Source organism: Lontra canadensis, unplaced genomic scaffold (assembly GCF_010015895.1).
Source record: "Lontra canadensis isolate GAN:19392208 unplaced genomic scaffold, GSC_riverotter_1.0 scaffold70, whole genome shotgun sequence".
Taxonomy (NCBI): domain Eukaryota; kingdom Metazoa; phylum Chordata; class Mammalia; order Carnivora; family Mustelidae; genus Lontra; species Lontra canadensis.
In genome coordinates this window covers 4,942,160-4,957,594 of record NW_022631064.1, presented here as the reverse complement: position 1 = coordinate 4,957,594, position 15,435 = coordinate 4,942,160, and the positions used below count along the sequence as shown (strand labels likewise).

Here is a 15,435-nt window from a genome sequence, read left to right as displayed (position 1 = left end):
ATCTGGAGGGCCGGTCGGATCGGTGGTCTCAGCCCTGGCCGCCCTTGTCTCTCCAGCTCTGGGACACTGAGGCAGCAGCGCAGCACACGAACCCCGGGGCCAAGGAAAAGTCCCGCATCCCGGGCCGAGCAACGGCAACGAACGGGATCCAAGGGCGTCCAGAGGCCGCTCCACCTAGCAGACAGCGATGCCACGTAACCGTGGGGAACCGGAACGCAACAACACAGGTTACCCAAGGCTAGAGCCCAACCAACCGCTCCCCGCATAACCGCGAGCGGAGAACAATGCGCTCAGCCCTGCGCGCGGAAGCTCGTGGGCCGCGCCCGGGGGCGTGCCCGGCTCGGCCCGGGGCCTTCTGGGAAATGCAGTGTCTGAAGCTGTCCCACGCAGCCCTGCTGATCTTCGGACCGAGCCCCGTGCAACTACAAGTCCCATCATGCTCCGCGAGGTCTTGCTCGCCCGGCTTTTGCACGGAAAGGAGTGGGGCGGACATGGCTGAAAGCAGCCGGGGCGGCCCAACGTTCCGCGGTGTGGACCCCGGGCAGGACACGGTCTCCAGCAGTGGGAACTGCAACTTTCCAGAGTACGAGCTTCCAGAGCTAAACACGCGCGCTTTCCATGTGGGCGCTTTCGGGGAGCTGTGGCGTGGCCGGTTGCGCGGGGAAGGGGACTTGTCGCTGAAGGAGCCACAGGCATCCGCGTTGCCTGGGAGCCAAGGGGTCACCGACTGGGGCCAGGAGGATGCTGCGGTGGCCGGGGATCTGGGCTGCAGCCTGGAGGCAGCGGCCGAGCTGCGGACGGTGTGCGGGTGAGTGCGGGGCCGAGGGCTCTTGCTGCTTAGAGCTAACCTCGGTGCAGCATTGCTCCTGCGTTCCCCTAGGACTCATGATTGGGAGGGCCTGTGGTTTACTCTCAGGGGTAAGAGGACCTCCCTTCCAAACCTCTCAGCTGCTCGAGCTTTCCTGGAACCCCCGGAGAAGTCCCGTGATCCGAATGAACAATTTCGGGGAGTTGGAGTGAAGGGACGGGAGAGCTGCATAAAAGCTTAATTTTTCAAGTGCTTGTTAATGTAGAAAAAAACCATCAGAGTAAGGCGATGTGTAGCTGCCATTGACAAGACACTTTCACAATGGAGGAGCCTTAGTAATGATGAGGCTGGAAGGAGATTTAACCAGAGGAGCGTTAAAACCTTTGATTAATCATGGTTCCTTTTGGGGACCTCCAGGTATGCTGGAGGCATAAAAGGCCCCAAAGTGCCTTTTATGGGATGAAAAAAAAAAAAAAAAAACTTTTAACGATCTCTTTCTTCGTTTAATAGTATTTGGCCACCATCCCTCAATCGGCCATGTATCCTTTTCTCTGTCGAAAATCCGCACAGATGTCATTGTCCTGAATTCCGGCCTCCTCTGAGCCCCGCCTTCTGGGTTTTATCTGACTTCTTAATTGTTTAATGATGTATTTAGGACACAACCCTGACTCGCTGTGGTCTGGAAGGGTGATTGCTTTTCCTTTTTGTTTATGTTTTAGCCTTGATAAACTGAAGTGCCTTGAGGAGGGTGAGGATCCCGAAGTCATCCCGGAGAATACTGACCTAGTGACTTTAGGGTACGGAAGACTTTCCTTTTATTATGTGATACTTATTTAAATATTTTTTCAACGTTTTATGATTGATGAGTTAAGAGTACATAATTGTTATCACCCCATCCGCTAAATCGAACCATTAACATTTGGCCGAATTCGCTTTAGCTGTGTGTGTTTGAGATACACCTGCGGCAAAAGTCTTTATTGCTGAGCCATTCAGTAAGTTTCAGACATGGTCATTTAGACCTAATTACAGCATCATATAGCTCCTCCAAGTATCATTCTCCCACATAATCAGAGAGGTATTATGGCACCTAGGAAAATTAGCAGTAAATACGTAACCTCTAATGTCCAGTCTATATTCAGATTTGTGTTTATTTTTGTTTATTTTTACTTATTTTTGTGTTTATTTTTAAATGTGTGTTTACAAAGGGACAGTGAATCAACTTAGGTTCCAGTGCAAGCTGAATACTGATTGTGTCTGTCAAACTGTTTTCAGTCTTTAATTTTCACAGACTCATTTTTTGTGAAATAGGATACCAGTGAATTACTAGGAAAATAGAATTAAAAGGCAAACTCAATGAAAAATTTTTTTTTTTAGAACAGAGGTTATTATTACTACTATTTTTTGAAGATTAAAAAGACTATTAGGGGCGTCTGGGTGGCTCATTGGGTTAAGCCTCTACCTTCGGCTCACTCAGGTCATGATCTCAGGGTCCTGGGATCAAGCCCTGCATCAGGCTCTCTTTATTTAAAAAAGAAAAAAAAAGACTTTATTAAAGATAACTCCCCCTCCCAAACTTCCAGATGTCTGGGTCATTGTGCTTTTTTATTTTTTCATTTTTTGAAGTATATCATTGTCTTGAATTTTTTTGGAGAGAGATCATGCAGGGGAGGGTGGGGTGCAAAGGGAGAGGGAGAGATAGAGAATCCTAAGTAGTCTCCATGCTTAGGACAGAGAGCTCGATCTCATGACCTTGATATTATGACCTGAGCCAAAATCGAGTTGGATGCTCAGCTGACTGAACCACCCAGGTGCCCCTTGAATTTTTTTTTTTATTGACGTATAGTTGCGATAAAATGCTTCATTAGTTTCAGGTGTATCGCATAGCGCTCTGACAGCTCTCCATGTTCTGTGCTTACCATCTGTCACAACACAAGGCTGTTCATAATACCTGTTAAATTACCACTCACTGTATTCTCTGTGCTGTTCCTTTAGCCCCATGATTCATTTATTCCACAGCTGGAGACCTGTACCTGTCCCTCTCCTTCATCCACTTTGCCTCCCCACCTCTCCTGGCAGCCATTATTCTCTGTATTTATGGGGCTGTTTTCTGCTTTTTTATGCTTGTGTTTTCTTTTTTAAATTCCACATATCAGTGAAATTATATAGCATTTGATTTCCTGTGTCTGACTTATTTCACTTAGCATAATACCCTCTAGGTCCATTCATGTTATTGCAAATGGCAAGATATGATTCTTTTTTTTTTTTAATATTTTATTTATTTATTTGACAGAGAGAGAGATCACAAATAGAGAGGCAGGCAGAGAGAGAGAGGGGGAAGCAGGCTCCCTGCCAAGCAGAGAGCCCGATGCAGGGCTCGATCCCAGAACCCTGAGATCATAACTTGTGCCGAAGGCAGAGGCTTAACCCACTGAGCCACCCAGGCACTCCAAGATCTCATTCTTTTTAATGGCTGAGTAATATTCCATTACACACACCAAATTTTAATCCATTTATCTATCAATGGACACCTGAGTTGCTTCCATATTGTGGCTATTGTAAATAATGCCCTAGTATAGGAATGCATATATCTTTTGGAATTCGTGTTTTTGCTTTCTTTGGATGAGTACCTAGTCGTGAAATTATTCGATCATATGGTATTTATATTTTTATATTTTTCAAGAACCTTCATACTGTTTTCCACAGTGGCTGTACCAATTTAATTCCTACCAACAGTGCCCAAGGGTTCCTTTTTCCTCTACATCCTTGCCAGTAATTGTTATTTCTTGACTTTTTGATTTTAGCCATTCTGACTAATTAGAGATATCTCTTGGTGGTTTTGATTTGCATTTCTTTCTTTTTTCTTTTTAAAGATTTTATTTATTAGAGAGAGAGAGACAGGAGAGGAACACAAGCATGGGGAGTGGGAAAGGGAAAAGCAGGCTCCCCGCTGAGCGGAGAGCCTGATGTGGGGCTCAATCCCAGGACCCTGGGATCGTGACCTGAGCCGGAGGCAGACGCTGAACGACTGAGCCACTGAGGCACCACTTGATTTGCATTTCCCTGATGATTAGTGATACTGAGCATCTTTTCATAGGTCCATTGGCCATGTGTATGTCTTCTTTGGAGAAAGTCTATTCAGGCCCTCTCCCTTTTTCGTATAAGTTTTTTATTTTGGGTATTGACACTTTATTGGATATATCATTTATAAATATCTTCTCCCTTTCAGTAGTTTGCCTTTTTTTTTTTTTTAAGTAGTTTGCCTTTTTATTGATGATTTTTGTTGCTATATGAAAGCTTTTTATTTTGGTATAGGCCCAAGAGTTTATTCTGTTTTGTTATTTTGAAGGTTTTATTTTATTTATTGGTCAGAGAGCGCACAAGCAGGGAGAGTACAGGCAGAGGGAGAAGCAGACTTCCGGTTAAGCAGGGAGCCGCGTGCAGGTCTCAGTCCCAGGACCCTGGGATCATGACCTGAGCTGGAGGTGGACACTTAACCAACGGAGCCACACAGGTGTCCCATCCGTTGCTTGAGATGTCTTGAAAAATATCGTTAAAACTGATGTCTAAGAGATTTTTGCCTGTGTTTTCCTTCTGGGAGTTTTATGTTTCAGGTCTCACATTTAGGTCTTTAATCCTTTAATCTGTTCTTTGTGTGTGGGGTGAGACAGTGGTTCAGTTTTATACCTTTGCATGTTAGCTGTCCAGTTTTCCCAGCACTATTTGTTGAAGAGACTGGCTTTTTCCCATTGTATATTCTTTCCTCCTTCATAGAGTAATTGACTGTGTAAGTGTGGGTTTATTTCTGGGTTCTCTGTTCTGTTGCATGGGTCTATGTGTATGTTTTGTGTATACTACAGCTTTGTAGTATATTTTGAAATCTGGGATTGTGATACATCCAGCTTTGTTCTTTCTCAAGATTGCTGTGGCTATTCCCGGTCTTTTGTGGTTTCATACAAATTTTTATATTATTTGTTCTAATTCTTTAAAAAGTGCTGTTAGTATTTTGATAGGGATTGCCTTGAGGCTGTTGGTTGTTTTGGGTAGTATGGGTATTTTATCAGTATTCTTCCAGTCCATGAGCATGCACTGTCTGTCCATTTGTTTGTGTTGGCTTCAGTTTCTTTCATCATTGTTCTATAGTTTTCAGAGTATAGGTCTTTCACCTCCTTGGTTGAGTTTATTCCTTGGTATTTTATTCTGGTAAAATTGTAAATGGAATTTTTTTTTTAATTTTTCTTTATCTGCTACTTTATTATTAGTGTACAGAAATCAGTCAATTTCGGTACATTAGTTTTGTATTGTGCAACTTTATTGAATTCATTTATTTCTTCCAATTATATTATTAAACTCAATAGTAAAATTACTATTCATACTCAAAGTAAAATTCATATTACTATGACTTTCTAAATGCTTACGTTCATTGTTTCTACTGATTGAAAGAAGAAATAGCTCTCAGATCAGTGTTGGTCTGCCAGTCACACTGAGAAACACTGTGCTGTGATAGTACTATAGAGAAAATGTGTGTGTAATGGTGACATTTATCATTTCCAGTTTGGAGCCCATTTCACACCACCTCATCTTTTTTAATCCTTGATCCTACCCTTTCTGTTGTCCCCCTTGAAAATTTGGGTGTTTCAACTCCACCTTGGTTTCTTTTATAATAACCGCTAAATCTCTTTTCCTTATCCCCACTGCTAATGTGTACATTAGTGATACTTGGAGCACCAGGAATGCCTTCCATCTCTCCTAGGTCTAGTTTTCTCCTCTTCTGATTTACTCATCTATATGCTGCCACTTGAACGTGCTCATTTGCTGAGAAGTTCCCAATGGCTGTACCTCTCCTCCATGACAGATTTTAGATTCCTTACGTAGACATGTGAAACTCCCCACTTAGAGTCCAAATCTGCCTTTCCAGAGTTCTTTTCAACCACTTTCTCTTTCAAATGGCTCAGGAGGCCCCTTTCCCATCTAAAACTCAATATTTGAAGCCATAGATTCCTTTCCACATTACTACAGCCAGTCTCCTCCCTTAGGAAATAGATTCCCTTGTAATGTCCAGAACTCCAGTTGTAGTATTTCTGAAGTTTTTGAAAGCTCATTGAGAGTCCAGACTCCCCTATCTGTGTATTGCCCCTAAGCTTACTGTGCTGTTTTGCTTCCATTGGTGCTCTTTAACTGTAATTGATCGATGGAGTTGGATAGTTCTAAAATGTACATCGTGTCTCTCTTAAAATCTTTCACTGGCTCTTAGGCAAAAATCCTGTTACTCCATGGCTCCCGACGACCTCTGTAGAATGGATCTTGCAGATCTTTGCAGCTCTCCATCCGCAGTGCTTCAGACACACTGCAGTTTTCAGTGCCTGGACTGTGCACTCACTCCAGGCCTTTGCTTTGAACACTTAACACCTCTGCATCCTTTTGGTCTTGCTGACTTCTACTCATCCTTCAAACACTGAAGGACTGTGGACTCCCAGTGAGGCCCCTTTTATGCTCATGTAGCCCCCGTACCTCCCTGTTGAAATACTCATCACAGGGTGCACCCGGGTGGCTCAGTGGGTTAAGCCTCTGCCTTTGGCTCAGGTCATGGTCTCAGGGTTCCAGAGCTGCATCCGGAACCTGCTTCCTCCTCTCTCTCTGCCTGCTGCTCTGCCTACTTGTGATCTCTCTCTCTCTGTCAAATAAATAAATAAAATATTTTAAAAAAAGAAGAAATACTCATCACACCCATGATATACTTGTTTAATTTTTTGTCTTCCTAGCTAGACTTAAAAGTTCCATTAAGTATGTCTGTCATACACACTGTTGTATCCCCAGTTCCTGGAACTTTGGCACATAATAGGAAGTCAGTAGATACTTGTAGAGTGAGGAGAATAAATGAAACTTTCATAAACTTGAGAAATCATTTTTAGCAATTGGCTGAAAAAAGTTTTTTTTTTTTAAGATTTTATTTATTTGACAGAGATCACAAGTAGAGGCAGGCAGAGAGAGAGGGGGAAGCAGGCCCCCCGCTGAGCAGAGAGCCCAGTGCCGGGCTCGATCCCAGGACCCTGGGATCATGACCTGAGCCGAAGGTAGAGGCTTTAACTCACTGAGCCACCCAGGCGCCCCTAATTTTTTTTTTTTTTTTTAAGATTTCTTTCTTTATTTGGCGGGGCAGAAGGAGACGGAGAGACAATCTTAAATAGATTCCCCACCGAGCACGTGGAGCCTGTTGTGGGACTCAGTCCCACAACCCTGAGATCATGACCTGAGCCAAAACCGAGAGTTGGACACTTAACCAACTGTGCCACCCAGGTGCCCCTGAGATTAATAATTATAACAAAGCAAACTTTTTTGCTATAGTTAATAAAATACCAATTGGCTTATAATAACTTTTTTTTTGTTTACTTGTAATGATTTTATTAAGCCACATCGTATAATAATTTTCAGGTCACTTGACACATTTCACCTGGCTGTTTCTCCAGATTGACTGAATCTCCTTGGTTGTCTTCTGGTCCCTTCCACAGGACATGTGGAAGGAAGTTTATATATGATCTAATGTAAAAGGAGTCAGTATGGCATTATTCTGCTGGGATTATATAGATGTACTTTGAAACTATTACATTTTAAACATGACTAGCAGTAATCTTAACAGTACTGCAAGTAAATTAGACTTGTACCAAATGCTAAATCTGTATCCCTATGCTTTCTCTAAACCTTCCTTTCTTCTCTCCACCAGTAACTTAAAGACAAAATCTGAATACATGACCCCTTTATTATGGCATAAAAATGAACACACTTCAAGCACTTTTTAACCTCAGCAAAAGGCACTTGAAAGAGGTTGATTCTCCTCTAATACATGCTGCTGTCTTTGTTCCATACCAAGCTAAATAACTTGCCATCAGCATTCCTGAAATTTCTTTTAACTGCTTGAAGACTAATTCCTAGGAACTGGAGCAGTAATTTCTACTACATGGGCACTACTGAAACTTATCTGTCATCCCCAAAGCTTCAGCAGCATTAGTTTTAATACAATAGCGATTTCATTTAGTCTGCCCCATCCTCTGACTTGGCTAGCCAACAGAGCACTGCTCAGTGCACCATTTAAAGGATGTGAAAGGGGAACTTCAGAGTCCTGCAAGAAGAAGAGAGCCACAGAACTGAAGGACTCAACTCAACTCTCCCTACCACCAGCACAAACAAACAAACCCACCGTAGTTTACCTGGGCTTTGTTAGAAAGACAGAAAAGAGTACCATTAAACTAGGAATCTTACAAACCCTCTTCCACCACAAGTATCACAAAATGAGTAAGTAGAAATACAGTCCATAGGGAGTTTATTGCAGAAAATCAGAAAGCTGTTCATACAAATCATCTCTCTCCTTTTCCCAGGTAGTAACTAGGAAACAAGAAAACCAAGTTTGCATTCCAAACAAAATTGAGTATACTAAAACAAGCATTTGAGGATAGAAAAGCATTTTGGATCTGAAATTTTGAAACTAAGAACAGAAATGATGAGAAAAAGGAGGAATGGAGGGAAAAAAAGTGGTGAAACTCAGAAAATGGAAGAAAAAAAATTTTCTCAAACGAATTATGAGATAACTAAGGCAGAATAGATGCAAATGAAAAATTGATTTAATTTAATGCCTCTCATTAAATTAGTGTCCTACTGTTAGCGAGTTCCTAGCTATGCATCTTGTATGTGCTATAGTTTTGTTCTGTAAAGTTGATCATTATTATTTGGTATGTGGGTGTATACATACATGTATGTGAGTGTGTGTGTGTGTGTGCGCGCGCGCGCGCAAGCGCATATGCGTATCCCTATCTCAGTTGGGGTTTGTGGCTTTTACCATTAAAATGTGACCTTTGGGGGCACTTGGGTGGCTCAGTGGGTTAAGCGTCCTACTCTTGGTTTCAGCTCAGGTCATGATCTCAGGGTCCTGGGATAGAGTCCTGCAGTAGGCTCCACACTCAGCATGAATTCTCTCCCCACCACGCCCTCTCTCTGCCCCTCCTACTTGTGCTGTCTCTCTCTCTCTCTTTCTCTCTGTCTAAAATAAATAAAAGTCTTTTTAAAAAAAAATATAGAGGTCCCTGGGTGGCTGAGTTGGTTAAGCATCTGCCTTTGGCTTAGGCACAATCCCAGGGTCCTGGGATCATGCCTCACATTGGGCTTCCTGCTCAGTGGGGAGTCTGCTTCTCCCTCTCCCTCTGCCTGCCACTTCTGCTTGTGCTCTTGGTCGCTGTCAAATAAATAAAGTCTTAAAAAAAAAAAAAAGTGAACTTTGTCACATTTAATGTTTCAGGGCTTGAAATCTGTTTCCTATCAGGACAACTATAGCTGCGTGATTTTCCTTTCCATTTATCTGGTATACTTTTGTCCAATCCTTTTTTTTCCCTCTGAATCACTTTATTTTATATATGCCTATTGTCTGCACAAGATTTTTGTTTTGTGAGCCACATGTAAACCCCTTTTATATTTTTTCATTTTCTTTCTTTTTTTTTTCAAAGATTTTATTTATTTATTTGACAGACAGAGATCACAAGTAGGCAGAGAGGCAGAGGGGGAGGAATATTAGGGAACACTTGGCATACCCCCACAAGTTGACTGTATATTAGATCACAAAGAAAACATAGTAACATACATAAAGTACAAACTACTATAAACAATACTCTGTGGTCACAACATAATAAAACTAGAGTTTACTAAAAAAAACAAAATGAGGCCATTCTAGGGGTGCCTGGTCACTTGGACTCTTGGTTTCTGCTCAGGTCATGAGGTCTGGGTTTTGAGAACAGGCTTTATGTTGGGCCTTGTATTTGGCTGGGAGTCTGCTTGCGATTCTCTCTTTCCCTCTCCCTCTGTCCCTCCCTTGGCTGGCTTATGCACACCTATTCTCTCTCTTTCTCAAATAAAAAAATAAAAAAATAAATAAATCTTAAACATTAGCCCATTCTACCTGGAAATTTTTAAAAGTCGTTAAATACAGGCATACCTTGGAGATCTTGTGGGGCAGTTCTAGACCACCACAGTAGAGCAAATATTACAATAAAGCGAGTCAGGTGAATTTTTTTGATTTCTCAGTGCCTATAAAAGTTATATTTATTTTTTATTTTTACTTTAAAAAAAAAAAGATTTATTTGAGAGAGAGTACAAGCATAGGGACAGGGAGAATCAGATTCCTGCTGAGCAGGGAGCCCTATGTGGGGCTTGATCCCCAGGGCTTTGGGATCATGACCTGAGCCAGAGGCAGACACTTAACCAACTTCGCCACCCAGGTGCACCGATATAAGCTTTTTCTAGGGTTATTTGGTAAAGTCTGACACAAACTACATAGTTGCTTATCTTTTCATCCAAGCAGGCCCACTTCTGGCAATCTATACTAAGGATACACTCCCAATAATATGAAAATACAGTATGAACAAGGTTATTCATTGCAGCATTGTTTGTAATTCAAAATATTTGAACCGTCCTAAATATACATACATAGGAGAGTGTTGAACAAAGGGTAGGACGTCCATATAGTTGAGTGTTTAAGCTCTACTAAAGGTTGAGAAAGGATGAACCAATAGGGTGATTTCTAGGCGATACTGTTATATGAAAAAAGCAAAGCCTCCCAAAAAGTGTATCCTATCTTTCATGTGGAAAGTAGGTTTTCATGTTATCCGTTTGTTGGCTTTCATCTATAAATTGACCTTTTTCACCTGCTCTGTAAAAATGGGCCTTGGCCCTTTAAATATGTATCCTTTGTCAGTACCTGGCAGTCAGTAGCACCCGCTGCCCAGCCCCTTCCTTGCCGCTCCTCTCCTGATGCTTCTCCCGTACAGCTTTTCCTGGTACCCTGGATTTCCGCAGTTGCACTGGTGGAGAACCATAGCCACTCTCTCTGCCCTTCAGTGAGTCCCAGCCATGGCCTTTGAGCAAAGTGCAGATCTCAGTTCCGGGGGATGGGGGGGCAGGGGGGTGTACATGACTTCTTGGGTATGCTTTCTCTGTACAAATGGTAGGATACTCCTTAGTTCTGCTGTTCCTTTATAGTAGAGTTCTCTACTTCTTAAGAGCTAATCTCTCATTACTCTAATACTCTGTTCATCTTTGGCTTAAGCTTTCTTTGTTCTAATTACTGTTTAGGTCTCAGACTGATAGAAAATTTTAGGAAAATACACAGATACTTGCTTATTTGAACAAAAGAAATGGAAGGGGTAAACTAGAAATGTAGAGATTGGTTGCCTACAAGGGGTGGGTGGGAATGGAGTAGAAAGTAAGGAGGGAGTAGGAACAAGTTAGTAGGGATGAAGAGGGAATGACACTTCTTGGAGTATGTTCATATATGTATTTATAACTCTGATCCTTAGAGCCATAGTGATGTTTCACCTGTCTTTTACACATCCCAAAAGCAATCAAAACCAGCTAGGGTGTGGGTGGGGGAACCCAAAAATAGAGTATAAAAACTAACACACGAGGGGCACCTGGGTGGCTCAGTTGGTTAAACGTTTGCCTTCAACTCAGGTCATGATCCTGGAGTCCCAGGATCGAGTCCCACATCGGGCTCCCTGCTCAGCCGGGAGTCTGCTTCTCCCTCTGCCCCTCACCTTGCTCATGTTCTCTCTCTCTCTGTCTTTCAAATAAATAAGTAAAATCTGAAATAAGTAAATAAATAGGTAAATAAAGTTAAAAAAAAAAAAACCACTAACCCATGAGCCTGTGTCACAACATAACAACACTGGAGAGAAGGGGAAGAAAGAACTAACCTAAGTGCTAGAAAATCATGTCTTGATTTAGTGTTACAAAGCTAGAAACAAAAGGTACTGCTCATGTTTTGGTGTTTCTCACAGGGGTATAGATGAGCAATTCTGAAACTATGTTTTCTAGACTCAAATAACTTACTAGATAATGGGAGTTGGGTTTCTCACTTGTGGAGAAAAACGTGACAACGAAAGGTTAAAGGCTAAATGAGTGATTTTAGTTTGGGATTAGGAGCATCAGTATAAACTCGTGGTTTTAAGTATATAACAGAAAAATACAGAAGTGCAGATATTCGTACATGTGTGGTATAATACACAGAGTTACGTTTTCTACCTTTCTCTCCCAAGAGGTCTGGAAGAAGTGCTGACTGCTCCAACAGTGACCACACCTAGTACTCAGCTGATGGCCTCTAAAACCTGTCTTGTTGAGGCTCTTAGATTTTAAGACTGAGACAAGGAAGTGCAAGGTGAACCTCAAGCATCTTACAGTGCTAGAAAATAAGGAAATGCTCCTAAAAAGGGATGAGGGTTTGTTGAAAAACAGGATCCAACTCAAAGGAGCTCCTAACAGCCACCAGTAGAACATTTGATTGATAGAATAATTACATTATTAGATTTTAACTTACAGAATGAAATAAATGCGAGCTCATATTAGTATAAATGACCAAATATATGGGAGGAGAGAGATAGGTCTTCCTCATAATACCAGTGAGTAAATGTAGAAGGAGGGAAATAGAGAATCGCCCTTAGGCATGTTCCACAGTAAAAATGTTGCAGACAAATCTGCCTTTGAATGCTAAAATCCCTGGGTGAAATTTTGAGGAGAAACAAGATTTGCATGGTTTCAAAGTATCTTCCCCCAAATACTTAATGAGTACAGAGGAAAAGAAAGTTCTCTCTCTAGTGTAGGAATCTGGTGTTCAGGAGCTTAACCAAAGTAAACATCACCAGTAACAGGACATGTAAATATGAACATTGTGAACCTCTTGGTGTGACACCATGAGGACATCATCCTTGTGATAGTCTTGCAAAAAATGGGCAGCGTTACTCCAGTTGTGGGGAACCAGCAGTCAATGCAAATTCAAGGACATTCTACAAAATAACGAAGTAGAGCTCTTCAGAAGTGTCCAGGTGATAAAAGACAAGGAAAACTGCAGAATTGCAGACAAATAGAGGGAATGCAGTATAGTGTCCTGCAGAGGATCCTGGGGCAAGAAAAAAGGCATTTCATCAAAAAAAAACTTGTGAAATTCGAAAAAGACTTAGAGTTACTGATACTATGTTAATGTTAATTTTCTGATCCTGATAATTATGATCATATAAGGTGTTAACATAGGGAAAACTGGGTGAGAGATTTAAGGGGACTCTACTATTTTTATAGCTTCTTTTAGCTTTAGGTCTAAAATTAGCTCAAAATTCATTCTCAGGGCACCTTGGTGGCTCAGTGAGTTAAGTGTTGGAGTTGATGTCGGCTCAGGTCATGATCTCAGAGTCATGAGATCACTGGGCACAGAGCCTGCTTGAAATTCTTTCTTCTCTTCCTCTGCCCCTGCCACTCTCTCTCTCAAAAAAAAAAAAAAAAAATCAAATGAAAGTTAAGTATTAAAGATACGTCGGAAGACCTAGTACAGGTATTGAAGTTTGATTTTTCTTGTTCCTCTAACAGGATTAGAAAAAGGCTTCTGGAACAGCGGGAAGAAACTATAACAATAGACCGAGTTTGCAGACAAGAAACATTTGCTTATGAGATGGTAAGAGTCTCATCTTTTTTTTTTCCCCATGAAATTGTGAACACTGTCATTGGGTGTTAGTGATCACTGATGGTGTCTTTATATTGGATATGCTTAGTTGAAAACAAACTTAGAGAAACCTCATTGGGACTGGTAAAGTAGGAGAAAAAGACCCACAGAATTCAAATGATGGAACACCTGGGTCACTCGGTCAGTTAAGCGTCTGCCTTTGGCTCAGGTCATGATCCCAGGGGCCTGGGATTGATCCCTGTCTCAGGTTCCCTGCTCACTGGAGAGCCTGCTTCTCCCTCTCCTCCTCACTCGAGTGCTCTCTCTCACTATCTCTGCCTCTTGTCTCAAAAATCTTTGGGGGAAAAAAAGGGATTGAAGTGATGGCACGTTTGACTCTCAGATCTCTGCCTTTGTTCTTGCATTTATTTATTCTTGCATTTACTTATTTATTCATTCATTCATTCACTCAGATTTTATTTATTTATTTGACAGTGAGAGAGCACAAGCAGGGGGAGCAGCAGAGGGAGAGGGAGAAGCAGGCTCCCCGATGAGCATGGAACTCGATGCGGGGCTTGATCCTAGGACCCTGGGATCCTGACCTGAACTGGGGTCAGATGCTTAACTGACTGAGCCACCCAAGCATCCCTTTATTTCTGCTTTTAGTTTGGTTTCGCTCTTTATCTTAGGCTAAATTCATGCCTTTTCATCCCCCTGTTGCTGGTACTTTAGTCTGCTCCTGATTTTGGTTTAGCCACATTCTTAATCCACCATCTCTTATGTAAACCCTCAGAAAAATTTAAGATGATAAATAATGAGGGTTCATTCAGTACATATTCTAAAGGACCTACTGAGTGTCAGATGCTGTGTTGGGCACTTGATAATACATAGAGACATTTGTTTTCTTTACCTTTTATTGATTTTTTTAAGCTTTTTTAAGCTATAGATTTATTTATTTGTTTGAGAAATAGAGTGAGCACATGTGAGAGAGAAGAGGCTGGAGGAGGGGCAGAGGGAGAGGGAGAAGCAGGCTCCTCGATGAGCAGGGAGCCTGATGCAGGACTTGATCCAGGCCCCTGGGCCGAAGGCAGACGCTTAGCAGCTGAGCCATCCAGGCACCCTTGTTTTTTTTTATTGTGGTAAAATTTGCATTACATAAAATTTACTATTTAACCATTTTAAAATGTTTGATTTAAGTGGCATTAAGTACATTCACTGTGTCAGGTACCCATCACTATTTCCAGAACTTTTTCATCATCTCAAACAGAAATTCTCTACTGAATAAATAACTCCCCATTTTCCTTTCCCTCAGCCCTTGGTAACCTTTATTCTACTTTCTGTCTCTGTGTATTTGCCTGCTCTAATACCTCATAAGTGGGGTCATGCACTATTTTCCTTTTGTGTTCAGCTTGTTTTACTTAGTATAATGTTTTAAAGGTTTATCTGTGTGTGGTATGTATCAGGACTTCGTTCCCTTTTTCTTTCTTTTGACTGAGTAGTATTTCCGTTTATGGATACGCTACATCTTGTTTATCTGTTCATCTTCTGATGGACATTTGGCTTATTTCCATTTTTTGGCTGTTGTAAATAATGCTGCTGTGAACACCAGTATACAGCTGTCTGTCTGAATTCATTTTCAGTTCTTTTCAGTATATACCTGAGCTCAGTCATATGGTAATTCTAGGTACATCTTGAGGCACCACCGAACTGTTCTCCACAGACAGTCCCACCAGCAGTGCACAAAGGCTCCAATTCCTTTGCATTCTCTTCAAAATTTGGTACTGTTTTTTGACAATAGCCATCCTAGTGGTATCTCATTATGATTTCAGTTGCATTTCCAAATGATGAGTGACGTTGAGCATCTTTGGAGAAATGTTTATTCAAGTCCTTTACTCGTGTTTTAATTGCATTGTCTCTTTGTTGAGTTGTAAAACTTCTTTGTATATTCTGAATACTAGACCCTTACCATATGTGTGATTTTAAAATGTTTCTACCATCTACAGGTCGTCTTTTCACTCCCTTGATAGTTTCCTCTGATGTACAAAAGTTTTAAAATTTGATTAAATTCACTTTATCTGTTTTCTTTGTTGTTGTTGTTATCTGTGCTTTTGGTGTCATTCTTTTTTTTTTTTTTTAAAGATTTTATTTATTTATGAGAGAGAGA

The 15,435-nt window shown here is 41.4% G+C and overlaps 1 protein-coding gene across 1 annotated transcript in view; it reads left to right on the top strand.

The window, feature by feature from the left end:
• Window positions 1–480: 480 nt before the first annotated feature.
• Window positions 481–15,435, top strand: part of SNAPC3 (small nuclear RNA activating complex polypeptide 3) — a 38,977-nt gene continuing 24,022 nt past the window's right edge. The window contains exons 1-3 of the mRNA XM_032880564.1: window positions 481–808; window positions 1,528–1,605; window positions 13,199–13,283. Of these exons, the coding sequence (XP_032736455.1) occupies window positions 492–808; window positions 1,528–1,605; window positions 13,199–13,283 (480 nt within the window). The 5' untranslated portion in view covers window positions 481–491. The remainder of the gene's footprint in view (window positions 809–1,527; window positions 1,606–13,198; window positions 13,284–15,435) is intronic.